Source organism: Diadema setosum, chromosome 13, assembly GCF_964275005.1.
Source record: "Diadema setosum chromosome 13, eeDiaSeto1, whole genome shotgun sequence".
Lineage (NCBI taxonomy): Eukaryota > Metazoa > Echinodermata > Echinoidea > Diadematoida > Diadematidae > Diadema > Diadema setosum.
The window spans coordinates 35,066,050-35,081,102 of record NC_092697.1 but is presented as its reverse complement, the minus strand read 5'-3'; the positions used below and the strand labels follow the sequence as shown (position 1 = coordinate 35,081,102).

Here is a 15,053-nt window from a genome sequence, read left to right as displayed (position 1 = left end):
AAGACGTCCTGCCATGGCAGTGAAAAGGGTTAAATTGTTAATGAATTGCAGCTGGACGTTTCGTGACGTTATCTGTGGTATCCAGCCAGATCAGCTCTGACAAAAGAAGAAGCATTTCTGCCAATCCTCGTCTTTTGACAGTGACGTAAGCACCGCTGAACTTCTTCCCTGAACAGCGCCAGGCATGCATGCTGTTAAAGGGCCGACGGCGCTATTATAGAAAGACGTTGGGGCCTGATGGCACAACTTCACAGTATTCGCTGAATCTGTCTCACGGGGTGCCAAATTGTTTCCCCCTAACACGTGCGCTCTTTCAGCTCAGACTACGCGCATGGACAAAAGAAGGTCTACAGGCAATCCTTATAAAATCTTCTCTTTGATTTTATTTGGGTCTTTGGTGTACCTTCCTTCCTAAATGAGGGAATCTGCTTATCTTGGTAAAAGTGGCACGGTGATAAGACTTTGTGCTTTTAGTTATTTGTTACACCACACCTCACACTTAAAAAGGAGATCCACTCCAAAAATAAGACAGACAACTTCTACAGAACGAGAAAAATGTACTCTACAGAACCATGCAAAAATGACAAAGATTGGATGAAAAATAAGGAAAATATGACATTTGTGAAATGTTACCTTTTCGGAAAACATTTCTTGACCAGTCCTTAGTATATGACTATTCAAATGAACAAGTTGACGATGCCATGTTCTCACAATTTCTTATTCATTTCACATACAGAGATGACAAAAATCTCACATTTTAGCTGTATAAATATAAATCTTGCCTTAAAACCACCAAAAATAAAAAAGAACAAATGTGAACTCTGAGATATCTTGTTTTGAAAGCATGATTATATTAGCTAGAAATGACAATTTTCCGTATTTCATATATTATATAAAATACATTAAAAATTGTGAGGAAATGACATTATCCAACTCGCTCATTTGAATATTCATAAAGACTGTTCAAGAAATGCTTTCCGAAAAAAAAATATGACATTTCAAAATGTCATGTCTACCTTATTTCTATCTGGGTTTTTTTTTCATCTTTATGCTGTTCTGTAGGGAATATGTTTTCTCTTCCTTTTGAAATTTATTTATTTTTGAAGAGGATTTTCTCTTTAAGTGAGGGTATTTCGGTAGCCAGCCATATACAAGCCAGGTTACTGCTTCGAAACAACTTTCCCTGCCCATTCTACTAGGGCAAATTTGTCTGTCCTGAATGCCAAAGAAAACGTAAGGAAGCATGAACAAAAATGACATTACAAATATTGTACTTACAATACAAATATATCAAAGGGTGGCTTAAACAATACCATGCATCTTGTTTGCTTATCTGTTCAGGACCCAGAACATAGCGGGGTTAGAGCATCAAAGTGTAATATCGTACATATATGTTAGTAGTGAGGAAACATGATCATACCTTGAAACTATGCGCAGATATGTCTTGGTTTACCTTCAACAGTTCTATCACGAAAATCACACACACACACACACACACACACACACACACACAGAAATGTTTCCTGTGTAGCAGAACCGCTTATGTGTGACCACAACAACATAACGAAATGTTTTTTTCCTCACATACTTTTCTTCCTTTCCTCCTTCTCTTTGTCTTTTGTGTTTTTTTGGAAGCAGCATTAAGATCTTATTTTGATTATTGCAATATGGAAGGAGACCTTTGTTTTAAGGGAAAAAAAAAAGGTAATTTAAGCAGTGAACTACATATCTAGGTCGAGTATTCTCAAATTCACGGGGGGGGGGGGAGGAAAGGGCTCGACTATTGGAAGATGTTCCGATGTCTTAAAGGGAACTATCATCTAGATATTATGTTGCTTTAAATGAAAAAAAAAAACCTGAGTCAGAAGTAAATCAATGAAAATGTTTGGAAAAAAAAATCAGACACTTAAAAAGTTATAGAAATGTGAAAGTTAGGAGAATAAGAGTCACTGTGCAATCTTAATATTAAGCGGCTCTCTCTTGGTTTGTACACAACAGTTCACTTATTTTCACTATTTCTCAAATATTGAGCACAGACAGAACTTCTGCTAGGGAAGAAGATGCAAAACGTATTACTCCCATATTATATAAGTAACACTTACGTGTTTCACATTTTTTCTTTGGATCTCTTTTTTGTGTGTGTGTGTGCAAATCCAATGGATAACTGCCTCATGAACACACCAAGTTGGCGATTGTTCTCAGTCACTAAGCTTTTACATTACACGACTTTTTGTGTGTCTTAAATATCTATTTCCCAAATCTTCACAGACTGATCTGTTTCTATATAAGACTTTTTGTTGTTTTCATACAGAGCAACATAATATCAGGGTTGAATTTTCCTTTAATCCCCGTTTGTGCAAGAAAGTCACACTAGGATTTGTGAGCCAGAAGACTCAAGATACCTGTAGAATATACCTGGAATGACCGGAGGACATGTCCATACAATAATTACTCAGGAATCAGAACAAAAATTCCCTCAGAGAACTATACTCTAACGATAATTTAGACATCATTTATGTACATTGCCTAAAGTGAGTATTTTTGTGATGATTTTAATGATCTTCGATCTCTTGAGGATACCGACAAACTACGCAAGACGGTTCAATTTCAAACTGTCTCTTTTTATATGGAATGGCATTAGCATGCTTGGAATTCGTGGAAACGTACCGACGCAAATCTTGCGTGGCGAGAAGCTAACGCTGGCCAAACGTTTTCCCTTGACGGAAGTTAATAAGCGATTATTCAAAATGATTAGGACTCAATGTCACCGTAAGGCGACACGTGAGCTAACACCACCCGATCGCCAAGACAAAGTGTAACCGGAACTAGGTGTGTATATTTTTTCGTTTGCATTTAAATATTGACGTTATTAGCCTGAGAGCGCGCGTGGTTCTGGGCGGCCCTGTTTTGTTGCTCGAGTCCGCCGACGGAATCCTGACGCTGGATAATAAGCAAATTTGATATTGCCGGAGGAACCGTGGCCTGATTGCAATCATAATAAACTTGGACTTTTGTGTTTTTGGCAGGGAAGTGACTTGAGAAAATATTGGCTGGTCTTCTTTGCACAGTGCAGTGCAGTTTTCGCAGAATGTCTGAATTCGATAAGACGTGGCATCTTCCTCCGTAACACGTCATGGCAGCTCTGTTCCCATGCTTGACTTTTAGTCTTTCGACTCCGCTCTAGTTAGATTTCTGAAACACAGAGAGTAAGCATGTAGATGCGCAAATATATTCTAATCAACTCACTCTATTGTGCCAGATTATAAAAAGGTCAAAAGCACCGCTTGGAGATGACAACTCGATGTATCTATTTTCTCTTTCTCGAGCTTCTCGCATATTTTCGACATTGTTATAATGTTAGTCATGTTATTGTTATTGCATAATTAACATTACAATAATGTGCATCCATGTATTCACTACTAAGTATCATTAGGGCAACTACAGACACACTTTGTATATAATTACAGAGAAGAGCCTGACAAACTTGTTCATGGGCTCCAATGAATATCATACCTTGAAGGTAATACTTTGATTTTCACTGAAATATTTTATGAGAGTTCAGAGATTTAAATCTCTCGAACAAATTCAGAAGAAAATCTGTAAGTCATCAATTTCATAAATTGACTATAAACAACTACCTTGCGCGGTCATATCTTTTTGTTTTTTAAAGAATCCGTTTGATTGTATACGCAGCTAACATATGTTTTTTAATTGAAAGGCCTCAATGTCTTTAATAATTGCAATGTTTGAAACATGGCCTTAAAATAATAAATTTCATATTTCTACTAATCACAGTTGACGAAGGTGTATCTGTTTTATTTTTGTTCGTGTATGAACTCAAAGAGGTTCAATGAAGAAAGAGGTCCAAATTTCTTCGATTAAATGCATGGTTTGTGAAGTGAACAAGACCTTACTTGAGTTCACTGGTGCCTGAAAGGAGAGAGTAACTTGATTTGATTTCTGCTGAATTCCGTTACATCAGATATGATTGTGTACAAGTCATTTATGACAAACAGTACATCAACACATATTTTAGTGCAAAATAAGACAAATACAAACAGCTTAGGGAACTTAAACAGAAGGGTCTCCAAAATAAGCCGGGGCTTGACGGTATGGAGACCCTATACTTAGCTACTCTGGATAGAATAAGGGATAGAGAGAGAGGGAAGGGTAAGGGGAAGGGAAAATTACAGATTGTATGTGTACCACTCCAAGTACTTTACAGCTACTTTACAGTAATGATGACAAATGCGTCTGCGATTAAATTTAACACGTTCAGTTGCCTTTGCCGTAGTAATAACCGAATATGCACTATGAAAATGGTAATAAATGGATACAAAGCATTCTTACATGTGGTTATCTGACATGAAATAACAAAATATATCGCGGTTAATGTGCACAGTATTGGTAAGACACATGATATACATACATACAAAATATATCGCGGTTAAGTGTGCACAGTACACTATGTATTGGAAGACACATGATAATATACATACATACATGCCCATATACATAATATACACTAGTACCTATATATATATATATTTGATTATAACGCATAACAATAAAGAAATCAGAATATTATCCTGGGGAATACTGCTTAAGGAGGTGAAGTTTTACAGCCTTCTTAAATGAATACAAAGTGGTCATGTTTTTAATTTCGGAGGGAACTTATGCCCTCTCATGCGTTCATGGAGAAAGAGAGGGAGAAAGTTAGAGAGAGATGGAGTGAGAGAAAGGGAGAGTGTATCTCTCACGATGGGAAGAAAAAAAGATGACTTTAGAAAAAAACAGAAAAGATGGGCGGGGTCGAGAAAATGATTAAAGGAGGACAGCGTGTTCATAGACGGAGATGAAAAGTTATAGGATGATGGTCCACACTGTTGCATCCGGGACTCTTGATTTCGATGTCTTGTGATGTCATGAGTAATGAGCACCATTTTCTTTTTTAAACTTTCAACCTGCGCTGGACGACTTGTAGATTATCGTCGCTCTTTAATGTCCTGGGAAGGATTATAGCGGACATTCAACTCGGTTGACTGGTAGCAAGGTTGGCGTCTTGTAATTGATCTTGGTTGATTTTATGAACACTCGCCTAATAGAAACTGATGACAAGTTACTGAAGACCCAAAGTCCATCTAGATCTGTCGGTATAGATCGTAAAAGAAAATCGTGTATACAAAACAAACAAAGAGCAAACGTCGGACTTCTATATTCCTACACCATGGGCTTAACATTTCCCTCATATTTGCAAGTTTTACTTCCTTTAATCCTACTTCCATTTGTGAACACACTCACGTCTTTAGTACTTCTTCTTACATACTTCTCTGGGAATTACAAACTGTTTTTGTAATGAAAGCGTTTTCTGTATTTGCGTAAGTGATAAATCCATCAAGTTTACGTGAAAGCCAAGCAAGATTTAATCTTTGAAGAGCGATGCCCCTTGTCGACACAATGCGGAGGAAAACGATATCACACATGTTCAAACACTGTCACAAAGTGTAATACGTGCGACTAACAGTGAATCTTATTCCTCTACTATACTGTTTTGCAGATTTTCTTTAATTTTCTGGAAATTTTCTTTAATTCACTATACGTATGTTTAGGACGTGGTTACTGATTGATTGATTAATTGTTATGACCAACTACAAATGAGATACAAAAGACGGGAGGGTTCGATTACCAATGGATGGACTCTGTAAGTTTGCCTGCATAGATATAAAAAAAAAATGATCAAAACTAGCGATTTTAAAAGGCGAGAAATACTAATAGTAGAGCAGATAAGCCCTCAAAATCACGTGAATTGTGCAAAATTTGACTAAAGCATGAAACTTTCACCAGTGTTAGTACATACCATAAGATTTATTTTAAGATCGGGAGGTAAGTCTGATTTGACCTCTGATGACCTCCAGAGGTCAATGTACTTTAGATATCAGAAAATCGATGTTTTTAGACATTTGCAAATGATATATGTGGTTATGTTGCACTGAACATGCATTTATACCACAGAGAAATCATTTCCAGATTCAACAGAGCACTGACAGGTTTTTACCTTTGACCTCTGATGACCTCCAGAGGTCAATGAACTTTAAATATCAAAATATCGATGTTTTTAGACATTTGTGAATGATATATGTGGTTATGATTCACTAAACAGGCATCTATACTTCAGGGAAACCATTTTCTGATTCCACAGAGCATTGACAGGTTTTAAACTTTGACCTCTGATGACCTTTGGAGGTCAATGACCTCAAAATATTATACTGATCTGTGATGTCATTGGTTAATGGTAACCATTGTTAAGATGTACAAAACAAGCATATCTGTCTTACAATGAAATTGTCTTCATATTCTGAAGAGCAGACAGGTTTCTACCTTTGACCTCTGATGACCTTGAGAGGTCAATGACCTCAGAATATCAGAATATTGAAGTATGACATCATTGGTGAAAGGTCAAACATGGTAGAGATGTACAAAACAAGCATATCTGTGTACAATGACATCGTCTTCATATTCCAAGGCACACAGACGAGTTTCTGCCTTTGACCTCTGATGATCTCGAGAGGTCAGTGACCTCAAAGTATCAGAATGGTTTGGCATCATCAATGGTAAACATGATGATGTTTTAGAGAGCACTCGTAGGCCCTGTTTATTAACGAGCCATTACCGTTCTCCTATGAAAATCACACAAGGCCAAATACCTCGAATGAAATGTGAGGATGTTAATATTGATATTGCGATAGTTAATAGTTAATAACTGTTTATAATGTAGGGCTTACAAACCATGCATTTCTGTTACCAAAAAAGTGGTTACTCATTCCGCAGAACTTTTCAGGTAATTATCTAAGTCGGGTATGTGCACAGAGCAAGGGGTGTCGATCTGTTTTCACGTGGGGGGGGGGGGAACTTGGAAAATATGTAAAAGCATATGTTCATGGTTCAAAGGAATGAAGCGGAGGATGTGCATGTGTTTTATTCCACTTGTTGAAAAGAAGAGTTTTAAGAAACAATATTGTTCAGTGGTCGCTATCCCAGTCAAGTTAATTGTTTATCAATAAGGTGATTTCCTTCATCTGTATACCTTAAGATGATGTAGGCCTGGTATTTGCCTTGCACGTTATTACATCAATTTCTTTTTTAGTATTCTCGTTTATATTTTGATGTGAAAGTTGTTTACTTTGCCACGATTTTATTTGTACATAGAAAAAATAATCCAAGACTGAAAATGAAACTGATGCAATATTTAATGATTGACATGATGCACATATTGTGTATTTCTATAGCAATAAAAGTGAGCAATTCAAAAGGCGTGTACTCATTTCACATGAACATTAGCGATGATCCTCTGACCCCTGGAGGATATTGAAAGATATGCATCAAAATGTAAGAATATTGATGTCTGGTCTCATTGCTTTGTAATGGCCAGCTGCTTATGAAATAATAGTTATATTTAAAAAAATGCATTTTGTGTGTGTGTGTGTCCAAAATTGTATGCAGAGTATTCCACACACAGTTCAATTTTGACTTCCATTTAGGACAATGAGCGGTTACTTTTTTCTCAACTACACTGTAATATCAAAATCTATTGAAAAAACACGGTGGCGGCTGGGTCTAACACATTATCATTCCTTTTCGTTGGAGATCCATGCGGGATGGTCAAAACAAACATAAAAAATAGATATCTCAGACCTAATTGTTATAACAAAGCATCATATCCTCATATACCCAACCCAACCCTCTATGCCCAGACAATGTAAACCACCCAATGGACTTACTTGGAGCTTTAGAATATCCTTTGTCAACAGAGAGAGACATCCAAACCTTTGCAGTGCCGACTAAGATCTGCCATGGAACTGATTGGTATTGGCTCTGCATCACTGACAGCAGATCTCGTTTCCTATTCTCCTTCTTCTTCTTCTTCTTCTTCTTCTTCTTCTTCTTCTTCTTCTTCTTCATTATACTGTGTAATCTTGTAATATTCTGCCATGGAGCCTTTTCTTAATTGGTTAAAGAAGGTATCCAAAGAGCTATATGAAACAAAAAACAACAAACAAATGCAAAAACAAAAAGAGAGACATATGTATCTTTAATAACATAGCTGAATATTGAGTATCTCTCTCCTGAAGTGTTTCAAAGAGATACAAGAGACAGTGGCCGAGAGTAGCCGCCACCTTTTTTGGGAGTAGGCCTACTTTGTGTTCTTGCAAAATGATGCCTGACATTTTTGGTCATTTGCCCTTTTTGAAGAATGCAGCAATAGAGCCACAACTTCCTGCGGAGTGAATATTGTGGGGTTCTTGATACAGAACATCATCGCTGAATTTGCCTGAGCTGTACTTTCTTACAGGGATTGCCATTGTAGTTTTGTTTTGTTTTGCTTTGTTTTGTTTTTCAAGTGTGGCTGTAACACTGCTTGTTTTGCATATGATGGTCATTGCAGCTAAAGAGTGCATATCTTCTCTGGATCATTCCAAACTTCATGATGTTTCACCTGGGTGAATGGATCCCAGATGATGCATGCATATTCCAGGACAGTCCTGAGCGGCATGGAGTAGCAAACCACCTGAACTTTATGATACTCGTATCTTCGTCTGGAGAGAGTCTTTTTAAGCTGCTGTGGCGATTTGATTCCAGCTGAGTCTCCTATCGGAACTCCAAAATATTTTGCACAATCCGCTTTCTCCATGGTTTGCCATGAATGCTTATCTATTCCCTGGGTAGGTCTCGGATGGCAATAGCTAGTTGCAATACACAGGATTGCTTCATGTGGAATGCATGTTGGGCCTCACAGTATGTCGAAGTTTTCAAGATGGTCCATGATGTCGCAGCTGTGGACTGTATACTCCAGGACCATGAGTCATTCATCGCAGTCATACTGTAACAACCCACCAGCTTTACACTGGCCAATACAGGCCCACCAGCTGGAAACTATGCAAATATTGCCCATGAGCTTGACACTTAGGCAAACCAGTCCCATAATGAGTCCGACACATGGGGGAAAAGATCCTTGAGACTTACACTGAATAGATTAAACACTCTGTATATCAGTCTCGTGGGCCTTGTTTTCCTCGAGTTTCGAGATAATGGCCATATTTGCCTATATTTGCTAGTCTACATAACTAACCCAAACATAACAGTTGTATTTGAGGTCACTGCCATCACTCAAGAAACTTAAGCTTATTTCTGAAGTAATTGACCTCTCACATTTCAGAGACCTATTACTATAAACCAATGCTCTGTGGAATATGCATACATACTTTGATCAAAACATCAGGGCGTGATTTGTACATGATTAAGCATTTACGATTACACCAATGAAGCCAAACATCAATACAGGTAAGCCTACACATGTGACCTCAGTGACCTCTCATTGTCCTGAGAGGTCAAAGTTGGATATAATGCACAGGCTAATGACCAATGTTCCATGGAATGACAAGATTCTTCTATTATAGCATAAATGATTGTACATCGGGTATTACAAAGTTGACCATTGACTATACATAGAATATCAATATTCTGATATTTTGAGGTCATTGACCTGTCACCTTCCTCAGAGGTCAAAGGTAGAGACACGTGAGTAATTTCTCTTACTCTGTGGAATAGGAAAACAATTCAATTGTAATACAAATGAATATAACATCTAAATCATGTTTGTCAACCAATTGCACCAAATATCAATGTTCTGACATTTTGAGGTCATTGGCCTCATCATAGGTCATCTGAGGTCATCAGAGGTCAAAGGTAGAAATCTGACTCGAAAGGCTCAGTGGAACATTGAGGCAATTCCTCTTACAAAAATTAGTTTTTAGTACATAATTATCGTGTTTCAGTTATGAGTGACGCATTAAAATATCAATTTTCTGACATTTTGAGGTCATTGACCTCTGAAGGTCATCAGAGGTCAAAGATAGAAACCTGTCAGGGCTCTGTGGATATAAAGACAATTTCACTGTGACAAAAATTAAGTTTTAGTACATCATTACTGTGTTTTATCATTAACCAATGATGCAAAATATCAATTTTCTGACATTTTGAGGTCATTGACCTCTGGAGGTCATCAGAGGTCAAAGGTAGAAACCTGTCAGGGCTCTGTGGAACATAAAGACAATTTCACTGTGAGAAATATTAAGTTTTAGTACATCATTACTGTGTTTATCATTAACCAATGACGCAAAATATCAATTTTCTTAGATTTTGAGGTCATTGACCTCTAGAGGTCATCAGAGGTCAATTCAGACTTACCTCCCGATCTTAAAATTAATCTTATAGCATGTACTAACAATGGTGAAAGTTTCATGCTTTAGTCAAATTTTGCACAATTCTTCGGCTTATCTGCTCTACTATAAATATGAATATAAGATATATACAACTTTGTTTTCTAGCAAACGTTAACTTGTTATATGAGCATTAAGGGTATGTTCATTGAGGATTCATCCCTTCCTTTTTGACGCCAAGAATCTTCAGTCGAGAGGCATAGAGGCTTGCTTCATCCCATTCATTTTGCATGAACTCTCTCTCTGCTATTCACACATTATCTAATATACATTATATTACAGACATATCAGTGACATGTGGCTTAAGATCCATTGATATCATTGGTTGACAAAGATTTTATAGGGTTTCTAATAGTATGATGAAATACAATCAAGAAATTTTGAACTTGCATAATATCATCAAGATTCCGTAAAAACGGACATTGAAAATGATAAACAGAAAAAGGCGAGATGGCGTGAGTAACCATGGACAACTCTGGCAAGATTTAAAAAAAAAATGATAAAATCAATCTATAAAGCAGTATACCGAAGGATCGTTTTATGTTAAAAAAAGACATTGAGAAACGGCATGCTGAAATCCACAAAGGGAATATCTCTGGTAACGCTATAAAGACATGAATATGCATTGTATTGCAATCATGGTTTATATTCATGTGCGATAAGCGGATATCACAGCACAGGCGAGGTGCAAGACGAATTCTGTGTGAGCGATGCAATATCGCTGACATGCAAGAGGGTATACTCTCCTGAAATCCTTAGACGCAGAGCCATGATAGTGTAATGGTGTAGTGTTTCCCGGAGGTTTGACGTGATTGACTTACTTTATCATCTTGCTTTTCAAAAAGAGAATAAACAATGATTTGACCTTTCATTTTTCTTTCGTATTTTTAAATGCTAAATGCAGACGATTCCTTTTCTTTCTTTTTTCTTTTTCTCTCTCTCTCTTTTTTTTTTTTTTTTTTTTTTTTGCTTACGGGTGTTCCTCAAAATCATTTTGCTCCAAATTACAGGTTTAATTCCGTCATTTAGAATAGTCGTTGTAAACAGATTATTAACGTTGTAAATCACGTAGTTACAGGTATATTGTGTGGATTATCTGAGAAAATATATTCATGATACTATTTTTCCTTTGTATGATATAATATAAATATGTTTTCTTCCATAAATTTCTCTTGATGACATTTGATCCTAGTACATTGCTGCTTCAGCAATTAGAAGTATCAAATAAAATGTGAAATGAGTCATTTTGTTTCTTCATGTGCAAAACTATACGTAGATATCATGAAAGGGTTCATATGAATGGAAGTTGTTTGACATTTTCAGAGTAAAATAACATTTACAAAACGTGATATTTCACTTTCATCTCGTGAGTATACACAGTCAAACCTGTCTATAGGGACCACCGTCTATATACAGCAACCACCTGTCGTATGCGACCACTAAATACAATTCCCCCGAGGAGAAAAGCCATGTAAACGACCCTGCCTATAGCGGCTACCTGTCGACAACGGCCACTTTTCGTCTCCCTTTGATGGCCGCTATTGACAGGTTTGACTATACATATGTAGTCAAATTAATGTATTCACTTACTTGGCGACGTGAGTGTCAGGTTGTCTTGGTCTATAAACTTGAGGACAGGAAAATACTTTGCTTATGAGAGGAAGGTGGAGGTATGGTGTGTGTGTGTGTGCGGGAGTGTTTTACAATGAATTAAAAAAATCTTAAAAATTAACTTCATTTTATGGTATGCTATTAGTTTCCCATGTTCAGTTTCATCAAGGAGGTATGTACGATACCTCCTTGGTTTCATTTGATATTTTTAGAATCCACTTCAAATTGTTATCAAAATTTATGGAAAGATTCCTTTGCCACTTTTCCTATTTTGTATATTAATGCCTGCATGTAAAAAGTCCCAAACCTTCATTGTCATTCGGAAGCTAGGATATCAATAAAGACGCATACAGCATCTCATAGTTTTAAGTTAATCTTGATCTTTAATATCGACTTAAGTTCTTTGTGAAACAGCTCCCTCGCGATTCTGACGCGAAATTTTATAGGACATTCTGGCAACTGCCCCCGACAATACCCGCTAAGCAATGTAATGCTTTGACATATTTCCTGTCTTAACCAATTCTTTTGCAGAGAAAAATCAGGAGGATACGAGTTTTACGGAAGTTATCGAGCCGATGGACGAAGAGGAAGAATCACTGATGACAATGATTGAAAATACGAGTGACTTGTTAGGAAATGTACTCAGGTTATTAAAGGTACGTATTTCATGTTTTCATGAATTTCAAGAATCGATTCATGTTGCATCACCTTGTCTCCTATTACAGTGATTACCGATTACAGCTTGCTCTTTCTACAGTGTTAACATATGGTTAATTATAGTTTGAGATTTTGCTTTTGTCAAGGTTACGGTATTCAATCACAGCATGTTTTTTGATCGGTTCGGAAATCTAATTTTCCTGGGATAAGACGTACACGATCAATCCACGACGCTCATCCATGAAGTGTGAAAACAAATGAATAAAGCTAACAAATTCATTCATGGATTGGGATTTGGCATCGCAGTTTAAAGAGTGAAGTATTGAAATAAGAATTGTGTGGGATTTAACGTCCTATCGTTAAATTACCGGTAAATCTAAAATCCAAATTAACGGAATTTCCTTATCTCATGAGTGTTGCTGCCAGGTGGTATCGCACCCTCCTCAACAACAGACGTGTTGAGGAGCTGCTCAGTGTTTTCTTATTCGATGAAATCAATCTTTATGCCAGTCCTTTCTCAGTTTCATAAAATCTCTAGAGTGTGAAAATATGCATTGCTTGTTTTCAAAATGATGACTGAGAAAAAAAAAATCAGTCTACATTGAGACAAATTTATTCATCATTCAATGTTGTGTTTGGCACCCTCGGGTACGAAATAGAAATCCGCCATTTTGTTGAATAATTTATTTGTTCTTTTTGGCCAGTACCCTGATGGGTTACCAAAGAAAAAAAAAAAGGTTGAAAGTAATTTCTAGTGCACTGTGAAAGAAAATTTTGTTGCAACAACAAGCGCAGCAGTATCACAGCACCGCAACTTCGCTCATCACGCTCATAACACACACTGCACCAGAAATCTCAGTGTCACACACAGACAGCAGCAGCACACTATGCATAACTTTTTACTGAGGGAAAAGTTAGCGGATTGAAATAATCTCGTTCTGTATTACTGTTAAAAATTGTAAAAACAAGTTAATGAAGAGATGTTTTTATGATTATTATGTGGAGTCAAAGGGGTCTGAGTTTTCGATTCAAGCAGAATCTTCGTCAGAGACAGAAGAAACATTTTTTTTTAAAACACACTGGGTTCTTTTACACAATGTCCTTTTTTACACACTGGGTCCTTTTACTCAAGGTCCTTTTGCCTCTGACGAAGATTCTGCTATAGGATCGAAAGCTCAGGCCCCTTTTGACTCCATTTTGCTCCATTGGTTCGCCACTATTGGATAAACAGTTTTCAGCAGTGTTTTTTTTTTTCCCTTTTTACTACGAGTATTATCATTATTGTAATCACGGTAAAATGTTATAACAGGGCTGAACTGCCATTGGGATCATTATTGCTGAATGCTAAATTTTGACTTCCAGATGGCAGTGTGTAAAATATACGTCTTACGAACACGAGATGGCGTCTTACAAAGCGGTACCCCGAGGTACCTTTTGGTCCATCATTTATCCGATAGCTGGGACGAAAATTAAAATGTCCATAATGTACAGTTTGATATCATTTATCTTGTCCTTGCAATGGTTTCAAATGATATAGAGCACAAATTAGATTATCAGTTCCATGAACATATCAAATAATATTAGTACGCTGAATTTTGAAACGTTACATTTATCTCTAGTAGTGTACTAAGGAAAAATTGTATCAAACAGGAAACAATGGATGTGAAATGCCACACACTCCAGCTTTTCGGGGTCACGGACATTTACTGCGGCCTGACAATAATTGGGCCGTGTTTTTCTTTCAACTTACAACTTTCATAGTTGTCAAAGTAGTATAAGCTTATTCTGTATTGCATAACATAAGTCGGAGAAATTAGAACACTAACATACCAATATCAAAATACCCAAGAACAGAGAATTTATCAGCTTCAGCACGGCTCTCTCTAAAGGCATGAAAGGGTACACACAATATTTTTTGGTTACAGTTTGTTATTCCGAAGGTTAGTTGAATAACGCACCTTCTACTGTGACTCATATTCAGATTAACGAACATCCACCATCTTTATTCATGAAGACGGGGATATGAAGGTGTATCTTTAAATCAGTCCAGTGACTTTAAGTTCTGTGATATCTGAACTAATAATGTCTTCTCGACGTCCCCTGACACACTCAATGTTCTTTCCCCTTGTCATCGACGTCCACAGTTCGAAAAAGACGAGCTTGAGAGGTTAGCGATGAGACCGTACGAAGACGATGGTGAGAACGAAGCCACCGAACAGAGGGCGAGCGAGCGTCTAATGTCCTTAAGGAATATCTTGAGGAAGTAGCGGAGGCCATGGTGTAAGTATATTATTGGAGGGAGGTGTCAGTCACTTGCTATGGACACGAGAAGCGTGAATCGATAGAGGAAGACTTTCCACAAATGTCAGTCAGTGAAGCAGGTTTGATTACACATCTTTACGTATCTATATCATCGCACTGGTGCGTTTATTCACGCTCAAATTACGAATTAATGTGTATTGTAAATCAGGAGACCTTTAGCATGTCTACAGAACAAAAAATAGATAA

At 37.1% G+C, this 15,053-nt stretch overlaps 1 protein-coding gene across 1 annotated transcript in view; it reads left to right on the top strand.

Moving 5' to 3' along the window:
- The window catches only part of LOC140236823 (uncharacterized), a 56,914-nt gene extending 42,102 nt beyond the window's left edge, over window positions 1–14,812 (top strand). The window contains exons 3-4 of the mRNA XM_072316760.1: window positions 12,420–12,544; window positions 14,690–14,812. Coding sequence (XP_072172861.1) covers window positions 12,420–12,544; window positions 14,690–14,812 — 248 coding nt within the window. The remainder of the gene's footprint in view (window positions 1–12,419; window positions 12,545–14,689) is intronic.
- The last annotated feature ends 241 nt before the right edge of the window (window positions 14,813–15,053 follow it).